At 37.3% G+C, this 17,440-nt stretch overlaps 1 protein-coding gene across 1 annotated transcript; it reads left to right on the top strand.

Annotated features, from left to right (window-relative positions):
• Positions 1-11,418: 11,418 nt before the first annotated feature.
• Positions 11,419-12,663, top strand: LOC113340551 (autophagy-related protein 18a-like). The gene has a single exon (XM_026585683.1). It carries the CDS (start codon positions 11,419-11,421, stop codon positions 12,661-12,663), a length of 1,245 nt encoding a protein of 414 aa, XP_026441468.1.
• Positions 12,664-17,440: the final 4,777 nt, after the last annotated feature.

A 17,440-nucleotide genomic window follows, 5' to 3' on the forward strand; every position in this document is an offset into this window, starting at 1 on the left:
TTTGTCACTATAACTTGAGTTGTGGATAGTAGATATAGAGTTACGTCAGATCAAGGGAGATGTATCTGTTTGACAATATTAAATAGTCGAATCCATGAAACCAAAATGCAGTAGGAAAGAGTAAAATTCTAGTTAAATTTGTTTTAAGTTTCATGGCAACACCAAGTTGTAATAGGTCTCTAATTCCTAATCCTTATAAGAAGAAAAAAAAAGTTCTCTATTTATACTCTCTTGTCGGAACTCAAAGTTCCATCAAAGTTGCTCAGTTTCGTTCCGTGTCATGGTTCCGGTAAGTTGTTCCTTCTGAGATTGAAAATCGTCTGATTTTTTTTTCTTCTTCTTTGTAGTATATTTTACTCGGTTCTCTTTTTTTGTTTTGTTTTGTTGTTGTTGAGAAATTATGAGGATAGGGAGGAGCAGAAAACAACCAAAAGATAGAATTTATAATTCAGGTGGGTACGGCAGAACCTGGAGAGACGATGTTGAAAGTCCCAACAATAACACGTCCCGAACTACTAGTGTTAAGCCACCACAGCCAGGAGATGAAAAAACACAAGAAGTAGAAGTTCCACGTTTCTTGCAACGCATAGTAAGTAATCGTGGTGGTTCAAATACTTGTTTCGTCATGCAAAAATACCTAACAGATAGCGATGTAAAAAAGCAGCTAGGCCGATTATCAATGTTACCGATTAAAGATATTGTTACTAGAGATGATTTTTTGTCGGAAGAAGAGAAAGAGATTTTAAAGACTGCCAACAACCCTGTGCATGTGAAAGTTTGGAACTTAGAGGGTAAATGGCAGAGTTTGACTATGAAATCGTGGAACAGACAATTGGTGTTGACAACTAAATGGAATGACATAGTTCAATCATATAAGCTTGAACTAAATGACGTTATCAGGGTCTGGTGTTTTAGAACTCCAACAAAGAATGAATTCGAAAACGGAGATCAAACACAAACTATTCTTCACTTAGTAATCGTTAAAGACATAATGCAGCAGCTAGATCGTTAAGGATGGAGCGGTAGCACAACCGACCATTTAAAAAGTTTGAATGACATCTAATTTCTGATATCCAGAGCTACAGAGTGACACAACAGAAGCACAAAGTTTTTGCAAGAGTGATGAGATGCCCGTGAAGTTTCAATTCATTGGGGTATTTGCTATTTAGAGATTTCATTGTTTTTCTTTGTGGGTAAGGACGTAATAATAAAAATTTTTCAAATGTTCTAATGCACAAGACTTGGTCTTCTGAGCAAGCAAGCAGCAAATTCTCTAAACTGATCAAAAATGTATAATTAAATCCATTGTCACCATCATTAACTCTATTATTTCTAACATTGTCTCAAGTACAAATATAAATTTTGCCACAAGAAAACACAAGTTTTCCCTCAAAACTTGTCCAACTAAAGAAAACCTATCAAATCTGCCTCCAGTATAGCCTTACCCTTCTGATCCTTCCAGAAAACAAATCCTGAAGGGAAATACATCGCACACAACTTCCAAGCCGTTTGCCAATTATCACTAATGTACAAGAGTCTCTCGTCAGTTAGAAATGCTGGATCACGCAGTATCATTGCGTGAACTTCTTCCATACGCAACACCACAGCAACACCTAGGAGACTACCAGCACCCACAGATTCATTCGAGGAAGAATCACAAGACCATGCACAGTTCGACGGATAGTCTTTCAACTTCACGAGTTTCATCCCATGAATATGCAGATATAGCCTATCCAATACATCTAAGATGGTGCCAACCTTGCGCTCTTTAAAAGCATGGGGCTTAATTAGAAGGAAACCTACATTTTTGGTGATATGGCATTGAAGAGCAGTCTTGGATCCTCGTTCCATGGTATAACTCATGGGTAAATTCTCCTCTTTACCGACGACTTTGCCAGTTGGAGATTAGAATACTAGCTCCACACATTTCTCATGCAACGTCTCTGGTCTGTTAGGGAACCGTAGTTGGAGTTGATCGTGCATCATATACCTCTTAAACTATTTATTAACGTCATTTGCTAGGGCAATAGCTTTATCCATCGCGCCATCACCTTGCAAATGCATAACAACAACTGGATAGGACAACAAGTCACGCTCCGCTTCTGATATGGGACGCCCAACCACATGCTCCTCAAAGAAGCTAGGTCTCACAGTCAAGTATTTCAAATCTAGGATGGATCCTACTTTTTCCTCCAATTTGAATACGACGTAACCAATACGGTATATTGCCACTGCAGCGGGCAGAGCACAAACAAATACATCCTGCATCACCATCTTAATGACACCTAAATCCTTGGAATTGAATATTCTTATATTCGCCACCAAATTAAGTTAAAATTAAAGTAGAGTACATATAGGCTTAAGAAAGAATTAGAGAACTAAATAAGGAAACCAACTAACAAGGAATGCACTGGAAAAAGTAAAATTCTAGTTAAACCTGTTATAAATTTAGCAAATCCAAAAATTACTTTTAGCAAGAAAACACAATTAATTCGATGATGATAATATAAACTAGGGTTAGAAAACTAATTAAAGATGAATAAAAGAGACACAAGAATTGTATTGATACGATGATTACAATGGTTTTGTCTGGGTACCAAAACCCTAGAATCCTTCCTTTTTATAGGGTCAAGACTCATGTATTTATATAGTCGCATAGACTTGTCAATCAAGTAATCTGGAAAGTTCTAGAACTTCCTTGTTGGACCATGGAGACGGATTGACAGAGACCGGCTGGTGGAAACGGGTTGCTGAGATGGGCCAAATATGTTTCTACTACCTACCATTTTAGTCAATATGGGCTCCGAAATATTAGGGTATAATAGTGAAAATTACAGACAAACCCATTTTCTCAACTTCCACCACTGTCAAACCCACGGAAAGAAAAGTTCAGGGGCGCACCCATTTTCCCGTCAAAAATTCGTAGCAGACCCAAAATTTTCAAAATTCAGTTTTCTTTTTATTTTATTTCCAAGTTTAACCTCACTTTATGTTTTGAGATTTTGTATTGAGATTTTGTTCTGAGAGATTGATATAGAGCCGGAGCGAGAGCTGAAGTATTGAATTATCGAGAGTTGAGAAGGAGCTGATTGAGAGATTCAATTTACTCAACAAAGATAATCTGAAATTCAAGCTCAGGTTCGTTCGTTTTATCTTTGATTCTGATCTTGTTTAACTTGGATTCTGATCTTGTTTAATCTTGATTCGATTATAGGTTTTAGTTTCTTTAAGATTATGATATATTATTCTAAGTTACAGAGTTTAATTTAGGTTTTCGAATCGATGTAGATCTTTTCGATTCAATCTTTTAGTTTCGATTTCAAAGAGTTCCAACTCCATTGCACTGTACTCATGTCTAAAGTTTTCCTGAAACTGCAACATGATTTAATAACACTCATCAGCGAAGGCATAACTTTATATGCATAACAGGTTATGCAAATACTCTAAACAATGCATAATTTGTCATGCAGTCAAAGTTACACAGTTATGCATAGTTGATTTTACTGCATAAGCAGTTATGCATAATAAGTTATGCAGTTCAGCATGTTTGCTTTTACTTCATAACCAGTTATGCATGATAAGTTATGCAGTTCAGCATGTTTGCTTTTACTGCATAACCAGTTATGCATGATAAATTACGGAGTTCAGCATGTTTGTTTTTACTGCATAACAAGTTATGCATGATAAGTTACGCAGTTATGCATAGTTGTTTTTACTGCATAACCAGTTACGCATAATAAGCTATGCAGTTATGCATAGTTGATTTTACTGCATAAGCAGTTATGCATAATAAGCTACGCAGTTATGCATAATTGATTTTACTGCATAACAAGTTATGCATGATAAGTTACGCAATTATGCATAGTTGTTTTTACTGCATACAAGTTATGCAGTTCTGCATAGTTGATTTTACTGCATAACCAGTTATGCATAGTAAGCTACACAGTTCAGCATGTTTGCTTTTATTGCATAACAAGTTATGCATGATAAGTTACGCAGTTATGCATAGTTGTTTTTACTGCATAAGAAGTTATGCATAATAAGTTATGCAGTTCTGCATAGTTGATTTTACTGCATAACCAGTTATGCATAGTAAGCTATGCAGTTATGCATAGTTGATTTTACTGCATAAGCAGTTATGCACACTATTTTTCCTGCGTAACATTTGTTATTTAAAAGTAAAACACATGACCTATTATGCATAAATTGTTATGCACATTTTGTTTGTGTTTCATTCATTTTTTCGATATGTTGTTTCTAGGATTTGTAAACTGTAAGTAGTTTCTAGGTTGGTTTTTTAGAGTATGAAATTGATTTTCTAGGGTTTTTTAGACATTATGCATTATTTTGTTTTAGCTGCATAATGTCTTATGCATTATTGTTTTCACTTTTCTGGTTATGCATCATTTTTGTTTAGATGCATAAGACATTATGCATATTATTATTTCTGCATAACATGTTATAAACTAGTTTTTTACTGTATAACAAGTTATGCAACATATTATTTTATGCAGTTAAAATTTAGCTGCATAACTTTTTTTCTGTTTCTTCTACTTGATTTTTTCTTCTTCGTCTGTTTCATCCATTTTTGTTGAAATGTATTATAGGGTTTAGTCAAAAATGATTTACTTCTTTGAATCATCGATTTTAAATGATTTATTTCTTTAAATGATGGAGAAAAAATCTTTGCAGATCCGTTACAGAGATTAATGGAGGAATAGGAAAAGAAACCGGCGGAGAAGAAAAAAAATTATGCCCAAAAACGATGAAGGGTAATAGAGTCTTTCAGTACGTTTTAAATATTTTTAAATAATTATGGGTGCGACTGTATCAGAAATTAATTGTGGGCCTGGCGGTAAGAATTTTTTTTTTTTGGGCCTGCGCCTAAGTTCGCCTACAAATAATGAGGACGAGGTGCAGAAAACAACCAAAAGAAAGAATATATAATTCAGGTGGGTATGGCAACCTCAGAGACGAAGTTGAAAATCCCAACAGTAACATGTTCGAAAATACTAGTGTTACTATTGGACCAGCGCCACCACAGCCAGAAGAAGAAGAACCAAAAGAAGTAGGAGTTCCACGTATGTTTTGCAGTTAACGCGTAGTAAGCAATCGCGGTGGTACAAACCCGTGTTTCGTCATGCAAAAAAAACCTAACAGATGGTGACTTAAAAGAGCAGCTAGGACGTTTCTCAATCTTACCGGTTAAAGATTTTGTTAATAGAGATGATTTTTTGTCCGGAGAAGAGAAAGACATTTTAAAGACGGGTAACAATCCCGTCGATTGTGAAAGTTCGACTCCAAGGTTGTGAAAATTCCCCAGACGTTAGTGAGAAGATTAAAATGTCCCATTCTGTTAGATTTTCCGTTAGAAAGAGTTAAGTAGTCGAAATTGTCCTTCAGAATACATTGTTCATAATTCAGGGTTCAATGTTTAAAATACAGGATTCAAAACTTAGGGTTTGCGGTTCAGGATTTAGGATTCAGGTGGTGGTGGCGGCGACGGTGGTGGTGGTGCGGTGGTATTGGTGGTGACAGCGATGGTGATAGTGTGGGTGGTGGTGACGGTGATGGTGGTAGTGGTGGTGATAGTGGCGGTGGTAGCGATGGTGATAGTGGCGGTGGTGGTGGTGGCGGTGGTAGTGGTGGTGGTGGTGGAGGAGGCGGTGGCGGTAGCGGTGGTGGTGGTTGTTCTAGTGGTAATGGTGGTGGCGGTGGTGGGAATGGTGGTGGTAGTGGTGGCAATGGTAGTGGTGGTGGCAGCGATGGTGGTTGTTCGTTTGGTGGTGGCGGTGGTAGTGGCGGATTGGGGCGTTTTGATTAAGAAGGATAAAAATGGAATTTCAAAACTCCGTTAACCGGTCAAGATGCCCAATGTTGATCAAAATGCCCCAAAACTAAGGGTGCGCACGGTACGGTTCGGCTCGGTTCTTGCCGAGGCCGAGTACCTGTACCTCCTTAGCCTCGGTTCCAAAATTTCGGACCGGTACCTGTACCTTGTACCTCGGTTCCGGTACCATTCGGTACACGTACGGTACCAGGTACGGTACCGGTACCTATCGGTACTAATTAACTTCAGAGAGGTGTGGTGTTCGCAAACTATAACTGCAGTTTGAGTAGTAATTAACTTCCTAAAGTGTGGTACAATAACAAGTCATATGCTAGTGCAGTTGTGCAATTGCTATAATGACTAGTGTGTTGAACTGATGATGCTTCTTCTCATCGTTGATGAAGAATGATAGAGATAGGTGGTTGTGCTGGTTGCGATGGATGGACGTCGGTAGCAAACGAGAATGATGATGTTGATGATGGATAATGAAGACTAAGATGGTTGGGAGAGTTGCAGCCGAGGAATGGAGAACAACTCGACAAAACAGGGAAGATCCCATCTGCCATTGTTGATCATGATGATCGCAGTTGAGAGAATGATGATTACTGCCAATGAAGAGGGTGACGTATCAGTGGTGTTGCTGTCATTGACTTTCGAAGTTGAGCTTGGTTTCTGAGACTGTTGGAATTGGAGCTTGGCAGTGATAAGCTGGGGAGGTTACCTTCTCCGCACCTTCTTTAGTTGCAAACTCAATATGGCAATGTCCACTGAATTTTCCATTATCAAGTGAAGAGAAACGCACATCGATAATTTTCCCAGCCCTTTTAAAGAACTTGATCCTACAACAACAGCGAAAAAAGAGTGTTGAGACAATGAAATGTGGCGAAGGTTAAAAAGTAAAAATAGGATATATACGCACACATATGATTTAGTAATGAACAAAAATAGGTGCTTGGCAATAACTATTTTATCCCACTATCTCCATTTCTGCATCACTAACAACATCATCCCAACACTAGTTTATTCCATTAATCTAAACCTCACTGCAACTCTAAGAAATTACAGCTCCATTCACATAATCTGCACCACCATCCCTGGAACTAAAGTTCAACTGCATACTCAACTCCTCTTTTTCCCGAACTACAACTCAGCTCAACAATTTCATTACCTCCAGCAATCCAATAAATCACTAAACCTAATACAATTCAACTTCTCAAACACTTAACCAATTCAATCATCTCCAACTCTGACAACTAGAGCCAGTTATACCAAACAACTATCTTAACTATAACTCACAGATTCACATACATTCATATACACTCAAGATAATCAATAATCTACCAATTGAAACGAAAATACTAAACTTAATCGAAAAAGGAATCTTACCCAAGCGTTAGAATCCTCTGAAAAGCTGAATTTCCAATTCAAGTTTATAACATGCATTCAAACTCTTCAATTCGACCAAACCCAGTCTCTAATAATCCATGTAGAACCTTAAATTCAACTTCTAAATCTCATTTGAGTTCCTCTTGTGAAACCCTAACTCTTCAACCTAACATCAACAGCTTCTGAACATCAATTTAAACAACAACCCATTGATTCTGCGTGCAACAGATACTCGGTATCGTTAACAATTCTTCTCAAACCCTTATCTCAAGTTGGGGAAGAACACATGAACCCTAACCCTTCAATTTCTCAAATCAAACTCCCGAATCAGAAACCCTAATCTTCATCCTCAAATATGCCTTGATCTCTGCTCAACCCTCACGATCTCATAATTTAATTTCATCTGTCAAAACTTTCAGAATCGCCAGAGGCGAAGAACAGAAGAAGAAAGAAAGGGAAGTAGGAAACTGAAACCCTAACCGGCTAACCCTTAGTTTATATATCCCCTTTAATCTAACGGCTAATACTCATCCTTATCCCCCAAATCTAACGGTTTATATAATTCGGGACTTTCGGTCCGGTACGGCACGGTACTTGTATTGGACCGTGTACCTGTACCTCCAAGACCTCGGTTCCTATTTTTGGGACCGGTACCTGTACCTTGTACCTCGGTTCGGTCCAAAACTAGGTACGGTTCCACCGGTTCCGGTTCGGTCCGTCGGTCCGGCTCGGTTCCTGTGCACCCTTACCCAAAACTAACGAAATGGGGAATTTTAATTTTTTCCCTAACGTCCGGGACATTTTTACAACCTTGAGGTCCATTTTGGGGCATTTTGTTATAGTTAACCCTTTGTCTTTTATGTAGAGGCAAACCTCTATTAGCCTCTGTATAGTGGTGGGTCCCATTTATATTGGTTTTTATTTTTTCCACTACCTCTACATAGATAGAGGCAAATCTTCTATATAGAGGAAATCAAGTAATTCCTTAATTCAAAATCTTTGAACCTCTACCTTTATTAAACCTTCAAATGACTAACATACCCTCGAACAAACTCATAATGTCCGAAAATAATTCTTTAATTCAAAATCTAAATTTGCCCCAGTTTCAGAAAAAGTGATATTTTCGTCCGTTTCTGAAAAAGGATATTTTCGCGCTGTTTCAGAAAAAGTGATATTTTACTCCGTTTCAGAAAAAGTGACACTTTAGCCCCGTTTCAGAAAAAGTGATACTTTTGCCCTGTTTCATAAAAAGTGATATTTTTGCTCAGTTTCAGAAAAAGTGATATTTTTGCCACGTTTCAGAAAAAGTGATACTTTCGTCCCGTTTTAGAAAAAGTGATACTTTTCTCCGTTTTAGAAAAAGTGATATTTTTGCCCCGTTCAGAAAAAGTGATATTTTTGCTCTGTTTCAGAAAAAGTAATATTTTTGCCCCGTTTCTGAAAAAGTGTTTTTTGCCCCATTTCAGAAAAAGTAATATTTTTGCCCCGTTTCCGAAAAAGTGTTTTTTTTTGCCCCCTTTCAGAAAAAGTGATACTTTCGCCCGTTTTAGAAAAAGTGATATTTTTGCTCTGTTTCAAAACAAGTGATATTTTTTCCCCGTTTCAGAAAAAGTGATATTTTGTCCCGTTTCAGAAAAAAATGATACTTTCGCCCCGTTTCAGAAAAAATGATACTTTCGCCCGTTTTAGAAAAAGTGATATTTTTTCTCTATTTCAAAAAAAGTGATATTTTTGCCTCGTTTCAGAAAAATTGATATTTTGTCCCGTTTCAGAAAAAACGATTCTTTCACCACGTTTCAGAAAAAATGATACTTTCGCCCCATTTCAGAAAAAGTGAACAAATTTGGTTGTATTTTCTAATACTTTTTTTTTGGAATTTTTGAACATCTTTGGTTGTTGTGGATTTTCATGAATTTTTTGAATTTTTTAAGGATACAATGAGAAATATATAAAATTGGCTACACAATATAGAGTTGTTAGATAATGGTCAAACAAACATAATTTTAAGAGACATTATATAATGATATTTATATAGATATAGAGGTAAACCTCAATGCAGAACCCTCTACCTATATAGAGGAAAAAACAAACATGGGGTGAGACTTGGAGGGTGAATGACATAGTATAACTATTAGATCGTGGAAGAGAGGATTGATGTGGACAACCACATGGAATGATATAGTTGAATCATACAAGTTTAAACTCTCTTTAAACTAGATGATGTTATTAGAGTTAGGTGTTTTAGAACCCTACCCAAGCATGACAACGGAGCTAAAAAAACAAACTACTCTTCACTTAGTAAAACGTTTTTGCAAGAATGACCAACATGCCTATGTATGTCGTTGATTGGATGTTCTCACAGTCACTCAGAGGTTTCTCCTCCGATTTTAAGCAATTATCAAGCAACAACAAATTCTCTAGACGGAGTAAAAAATACACAAAATTGGTTAAAAAGACCAAAATCAACAATTTCTGGGTGAAATGGACAGTTAGATTTTGATACTGTTTTAAATGGACAAAAATGTAAAAATAGGCAGGATGTAACCAGTTTCATCGTGCCCATTTTCAAATATTTTTTCTTATTTTTAATTTACACAGGATGTATCCAGTTTCATCTTTGCTATTTTTTAAATTTAAGCTAAGATGATACTATTTTTTTTTGGCCATTTCACCCAAATTATTTTTTACTCGTCCATTTGAATCGTGATTTAAAAATATTTGGACAAATGATCCATTTTCCGTAAAAAATATGCCGGCCATGCATGAGTTTGTTTTACCCGAAATCTGTGTTTTGTTTGGTTACGTTAAGAAAATGCTCTTTTGGAGCACCAAAACACAGCCAAAGACTACAGTCTACACAAATAAAACTTTATTTTCCTTAATGATAAATTTCGTGAATTAACCCACAACTAAAGTATCCTATATTTATCTCCCAGATAACGATAACATAAGGCTTGCTTCAAAAAAAAAAAAAAAAAAAACAACCAAAACTCCAGAAATTCTTAAGAATCATCCACCGGGTGCTTACCAATTCTCACCATTGGTGAGAGTTTGATTTTTTTAGAAACGAAAAATTCCTCTGTGCATGAGACGCTGTTGGAAGTAGGCACATAATGAGTCTGAATATCAAAACCACAAATTGCTAAAGGTTTTCCACCTAATTTCTCATTCCGCCTGAAGTAGCAAACGGGCAAGGGAGAAAGCATATCTGGAATTTCACCAGTAAGATTCTTCCGAGAGACATTGAATTCCGCCTTCTTACGACTACTTGACGAAGACGACAGGGAACCGCTAAAAGAATTGTCTTGTACAAAAAACCCGTCTCAAACGAGGTAATCTAGTAAGCCTAGAAACCGGAATTTCTCCAGAAAATTTTGTTGTGAGATAAATCCAGACGCCGTAAATCCGAAAGTAATGAAATACTCTTTGGAAAACTCGACAACGAGATGTTATTATTAGACAAATGAAGTAACAACATCTATTTCGCGAATTCGAAATTGTCAGGAATAATAAAATAATTGTCACCCAGCATAAGATATGTCAATTCAGTTAATTCACTCAGAATGCCAATTGAACCTGTAAGGTTATATAATTCTCGAGGTTCAATCCCGTGACTCTATTGCTGCTGCCAATTTTACAGCCGGCTTCCCAGTTGACCGATCTATTGACGCTGTTGCATATATTACAGTTAACGCCCACCCATGAATCACAAGGGTATGGTGATGATCCACTCCATGATGTCAAAGTTGAGTTGTTTGGATCAACTTGTTTCTTGAATTCCAATAGTATTTGGAAATCTCGGGTTGATGTCAGCCATGATAGCGACAAGTTGCTTGGAGAAACTTGTTTCTGAAATTCCAGCACTCTTTCGAGATCCCTCGTGGTTGTGGATGTTAACGATGACGATGAAGCTGAAGAAAACAACAAGAAGAAGAAGATAGCAGAGAATAGCATTAGAAAGAAAGTTTTGTTGAGCTTCATTGTTTCTCTTTGAGACTTAGGTTGATGTTGGTTGGGAGATTATTTTTTTTGAAGTAGGTCTCAGTATCCGAACAGGATTCGGTAACGTATCGCCGATAAAAGGAAGGTATCGGCTCATCGCACTACCGTATAAATATTAAATAGTACTTCCCCAGTTTTCATCGTGAGAAAACCTATACCTTACGTGCCAAACACGTAACGTGTACAGAAATCTTCCTGTAATGGCGACTCCCTCTGCTCAATCTACTGATAGTATAACACACGTTGAAGATGAAGAATATAGCGATGTTAATCTATCTCCTTCTTCGGTTTATTCATTCGTTTCAACCTTTTCCACATTAAATTCTCCTTCTCAGAGTAATAGTAATGATAACCCTAACCCTAATAAGTCAATCAATTCTCAAACTTATTCATCACCATCTTCTCTTCTTTATATTTCCTTTAATCAAGATTCTCAGTTCTTTTCAGTTGGGACAGATCAAGGGTTTAGGGTTTACAATTGTTATCCATATGGTGAATCCTTTCGTCGCGTTTTTAACGGTAGTGGTGGCATTGGTACTGCCGCTATGCTTTTCCGCTTCAACATTCTTGCCTTAGTCGGTGGTGGTACTCACCCAATGTTTCCTCTTAATAAGGTCATGATTTGGGAGGATGACAAAAGCCTGTGCACAAAAGAGCTTTCGTTCAGATCAAATGTTGGGGCAGTTCGTCTTCGACGTGACCGAATAATTGTTATTCTAGAGCAGAAGATATTCATATTCAATTTCAATGATATGAAGCTTTTGCATCAAATTGAAACGTACCCAAACCCCAAGGGACTATGTGAAGTATCTCATTCCTCAGGGTCACTGGTAGTTGCTTTTCCAGGACTTCACAGGGGGCAAGTTAGGGTTGAGAATTATACGACTAAGAAGACTAATTTCATACCTGCTCATGATTCAAGCATTGAGTGTATGTCGCTAACATTGGATGGGAAGTTGCTTGCTACAGCCAGCTCGAAGGGAACCTTGGTTAGAATTTTTGATACTTCAAATGGAACTTTGTTGCAAGAGGTAAGAAGAGGCGCAGATCGAGCAGAGATTTACAGTCTAGCTTTCTCACCTAATACGCAGTGGTTGGCGGTTTCAAGTAACAAGGGTACTGTTCATGTATTCAAATTAAAGGTCAATCAAGACGCGTCACCGGGTTCATCTAGTTGCGATCCCCCTGTTAGAGCAACTAGTTCAGCCTTCTCTTTTATTCGAGGGGTACTGCCTAACTACTTCAATTCAGAATGGTCGGTAGCTCAATTTCGATTTCGTGAAGGTTTGAAGCACATTGTTGCATTTGGTGACCAGAAGAACGCCCAGAGTGCTAACACCATTATAATTTTGGGCATGGATGGAAGTTTTTATCGGTGTCGGTTCGATACTGTGGCGGGTGGAGAGATGACTCAGCTTGAGCATCACAACTTTCTGCATTTGTAGCCAGCTTTCCAATAACAAAAAGATATCTACTGTGCCAAATATATGATGTCTCTGGAGTATGTGAAACCTGATGCTCCCAATTGTGGTCTTAAATTTGATACTTCAGTAGAATTTAAGAAATGATTTATTTATTTTGCCAAGACAACAATGGCCATCCTAACTTCCTTTAGGATCTTTCTTACTTCTGACCAAAGATCAAGGATGAATGGTAACCGGACGGATTACCACATTGGAACTTTGGAAGACTGTAGGTTTCACATGCCTCCTCTCGTAAGAAATTGTTGAGACTTGAGAATATAGTGTTTATTCGAATTGTAATGTGACTTGAGAATAATACAGTGTTTAATTGTTTTCTCTCTCACCTGATATGCTTCCGGCTTCTTGGAATTCAGGGCTTGCTAGTTTCAGGAAGAGTTTCCACAATATGCATGCACGCCATATCTTAGTGATTTGATGAAATGCTCAATATCATAGGTTTCATCTGCATGCAAATAAGGTGTCACTAAACTGTCTTCAAATATAACATCAAATTGGTCGAAAGGAAAGGGAATACTCTTTTTGGTCCTGAAACACGTTCCTATTAATATCATCATAACAACTGCCGTATAGTCTAATCTCGTATATCCAAAGGAATGGTCGTCAAACAAACTGTTCTGAACAATATATGTGAAAAGAAACTAATCTTTCTAGCAAGCAACTGCTAGAATTCTCGTTGTTAGGACCTTAGTAGCCAGGAACGGGAGCGGGGTCGGAAGCGGGAGCGGGGTCGAGATCGGAAGCGAAATATGTAAAATTTTCAAAAAATGAGATACGAGGAGCATGTCGGAACGTAAATTAGGTTTCATAGGAATAGTTGTTACTACTAATTTTGTTGCAGTATCTCATTCATTCAGTTCTTTTCTGTTCTTTTCCCGTCTTTTGGGAGCATTTTAAAACTAATTTTATGCTTTTGTGCAAGGGAAGATGTTGGGCTTGGGCTCCAACTTAGCCCAGAGTACGCACAAGATGTTTTTAATTGAAAACCAAATGACCCTAGGGTTTAGAACAACCTCCTTTTTCTTCTCCAAGCACTAGCACCCGTCTTCTTCCCTTTATTCTTCCTTTTTCTTTACTGCATTCTTTTCCTCTTTCTTTTTCTCTATTTTCTTTTCCCCCTTATTCTTCTCCCTGTGTGATTTTTTTTTATAATGAAACGTTTCTGCTAAGACAGGATCGCGTTTCTCAGGGAGATACGTGATGTGTTTGGGCGTTCCTGGCTACTAAGGTTAGGACATCATAACTTCCGTGACCGTCAAGTCACGCATTCTGGAATTCTTCCAGAAACATCTATTTCTTAGAGTTTGTATTTTAGGTAATACATACTTAGCTTACAAGTAATTCACTTTGTATAGAATTCTAGAATGTCTAGTTTGTATAAATATGTATGTACGTTTAAAGCTAAGAATACATCGAAAAATATATTGAGAGTAATTCTTAAAGTCTTCTCTATTCTCTGTTCTTTCTTGTATACCTAATCTTTCTTATATACCTAGTCTTGACTTGGTATCATCCTTGTCGATCTTTCATGTCTTCCGCAGCTTCTACCGATTCTACTGTCTCTACCGTTCTCAGTTCATCTCATTCAATGATGGCTTCTTCCATTTTCTCTCAACCTCACCACATTATGATAAGAACTTAATAGTTCTTACCCACGGCCAGCAGAGTAGATTTTAAAAGAACACAGAAACTTAGAACAAACTTATAATTCTCATAGATAATCAAACTAATAACACTAGTCCTTCTTATATAGGCCACTGAACTATAAAATTAAGGAAATGTAACCTAGAAAGGAAACTACTTGTATAACTAGGAATCTAAAATAAAATTCTTAAAACAGAACAATTTCCAAAAATAAACTAATGCCTAAAACAAGAGAATTTAGGGATTTCTACCTAACCCTAATTTTATTTAAGAACTCTAAGTAATTGGGGATTTCTTATCATTCCCTCCCCTTAAGATTTTCCTTGACCTCAAGGATCAGTTCAACCATGGAGATTACTGGATCAACCTCATCTTCTTCTTCTGGTAGATTATCCCCAACAGTTGTGTTAGGAAATAAAGCCTTATTCAGAAACGATACATGAAATACCGAATGTATCTTTGACTCCTTAGGCAAGTCCAATCGATAAGTCACAGGTCCTATATGCTCCAAAATCTTATAAGGTCCAAAATATCGTGGAGATAATTTTTGGTTCTTCCTTTGCACATTAGAATTTTGCCGATATGGCTGCAACTTCATATACACATAATCCCCAACTTGATATACAACGTCCCGACGTCCTTCATCTGCCCTTAGCTTGATTTTATTCTACACCACTTGAAGTTGATCCTTAAGCATTGATAAAACTTCATTCATCTTGGTTATTGCCTCATCCAAAGTTGTGGTTTTCACTTCTCCTGGTAAATAAGTTGCTAATATCGGAGGAGGAATGCCATAAAAAGCCTTAAATGGTGTAGTATTAGTTGAAGTATGATAGGATGTATTATACCAATACTCTGCCCATGGTAACCAAGATGACCATCCTTTTGGTTTATTTCCAGCGAAACACCGTAAGTAACCTTCCAAACATCTGTTAACCACTTCAGTTTGACCGTCAGTTTGCGGATGATAGGAGGAACTCATTCTTAACTGAATTCCATGTAGGCGAAACAACTCTTGCCAAAAATTACTTTTAAATACAACATCCCTATCAGAAACTATAGATTGAGGAAATCCATGAAGTTTGATGACTGTTTCTAAAAACTTCTGGGCTACCGATGTGGCTGTATATGGATGTTTAAATGCAAGAAAATGGGCATATTTAGTTAGTCGATCAACCACTACATGAATTACTGTTTTTCCTTTAGAATTTGGCAACCCTTCAACAAAATTCATGGATATATCTGTCCATACTGTAGTAGGAATCGACAATGGTTGAAGATATCCCGTTGGAGAAAGAGTACTATATTTATTCTTTTGAAGATGAAATCTCTGATCCACGGATCTGTTTTTAGTTCATCCAATAGGTCTTCCATCCAAGCACAACTAACATTAGTTACGGAAAAAATTTCACCGTTTTCAAATTTTCGAGAAAGTGCATCAGCAACCTTGTTAGACGATCCCTTCTTGTATTCAATCGCGTAGTCATACCTAATAACTTTGTTAACCATTTTTGTTGTGCCGGTGTTACAGCTCTAGCATCCAAAAATACTTCAAACTTTGTTGGTCTTCCCGAATAAGAAATCTTCTCCTAATTAGATAAGGTCGCCATTTAGTAACCGCATGAACTACTGCTAACAACTCTTTCTCATAAGTTGACAAACCCATATGACGAGGTCCAAGTGTCTTACTTGTGAAAGAAATTGGCCTACCTTCTTGCATCAAAACCGCACCTATTCCTACTCCACAAGCACCAGTTTCAATAATGAAGGTCTTTGTAAAGTCAGGTAATGCTAGCACAGGTGTGGATGTCATTACACTTTTCAATTTAACAAATGCATTTGTTGCTTCATCTGTCCACAAAAAACCGTCTTTTTTAGCAATTTTGTAAGTGGTGCTGCAATATTAGCATAACCTTGTACAAATTTCCTATAATATCCTGTCAAACCTAGGAATCCTCGTAATTCCTTGACAGTTCTTGGTAACGGCCAGTCTAACATATCCCATACCTTGCTAGGATCAGCTTCCACTCCTCCTCTTGAGATGATATGACCCAAATACTCAACCCTCTCAGTACCAAAAGAACATTTACTTAATTTGACCTTAAGTTGATGGCTTTCTAATATCAGGAATATTTCACGAAGGTGCAATAAATGTGCTTCCCAGGTAGGACAATAGATCAGAATATCATCAAAGAAAACCAAGACAGATTTTCTTAATTGATTTCTGAACACATCATTCATAAGATGTTGAAATGTAGATGGAGCATTAGTTAATCCAAACAACATCACTAGGAATTCATACTGTCCATCATGGGTTCGAAAAGATGTTTTGTAGATATCTTGTTCATACATCCTAATTTCATGATAACCTGATCTTAAATCTAGCTTCGAAAAGAATAAAGCTCCATGTAGTTCATCTAATAACTCATCAACGACTGGAATAGGAAACTTATCCTTCACAGTAGCCTGGTTTAAATCTCTACAATCAACACACATACGCCAAGTGCCATGTTTTTTCTTAACTAACAAAACAGGAGAAGAGAAAGGACTCGTGCTTGGCCTAACTAATCCTGAGTCTACCAACTCTTTAACAATCTTTTCGATCTCCCCTTTCTGGTAATGTGCGTACTTGTAAGGTCGTACATTGATTGGAGCACTCTCAGGTTGTAACGTTATGCGGTGATCATGGCTTCTCACAGGTGGCAGCATTGTGGGTACCGAGAACACCTCACCAAACTCTTCAATTAATTCTTGTATCTCCCCTGGTGTTTCTTGACTAATTTGTGCTTCTGAACATTGGTTGATTTTGCAAAAGAATCCAGTTGATCCCTTATTTAAGAGTTTCTGGATGCTATTGATGTTGGCTAACTTTACTTTATTTTTCTTATCTCCTTCTAGTGGAATATGTTCACCATCCCTCTTAAAATCCATGGTTAAATGTTTGAAATCCCAAGTTATGGGACCCAACGTTTCTAACCATTGGACTCCCAGAACCACATCGCATCCCCCAAGTGGCAATACATAAAAAGTTCCTTTGAACCCATATTTATTTAACTTATAATCCAGATCCAAGCATCTTCCTTCACAAGTCATTCTA

The sequence above is a fragment of the Papaver somniferum genome, unplaced genomic scaffold (genome assembly GCF_003573695.1).
Source record: "Papaver somniferum cultivar HN1 unplaced genomic scaffold, ASM357369v1 unplaced-scaffold_22, whole genome shotgun sequence".
NCBI classification, from domain to species: domain Eukaryota; kingdom Viridiplantae; phylum Streptophyta; class Magnoliopsida; order Ranunculales; family Papaveraceae; genus Papaver; species Papaver somniferum.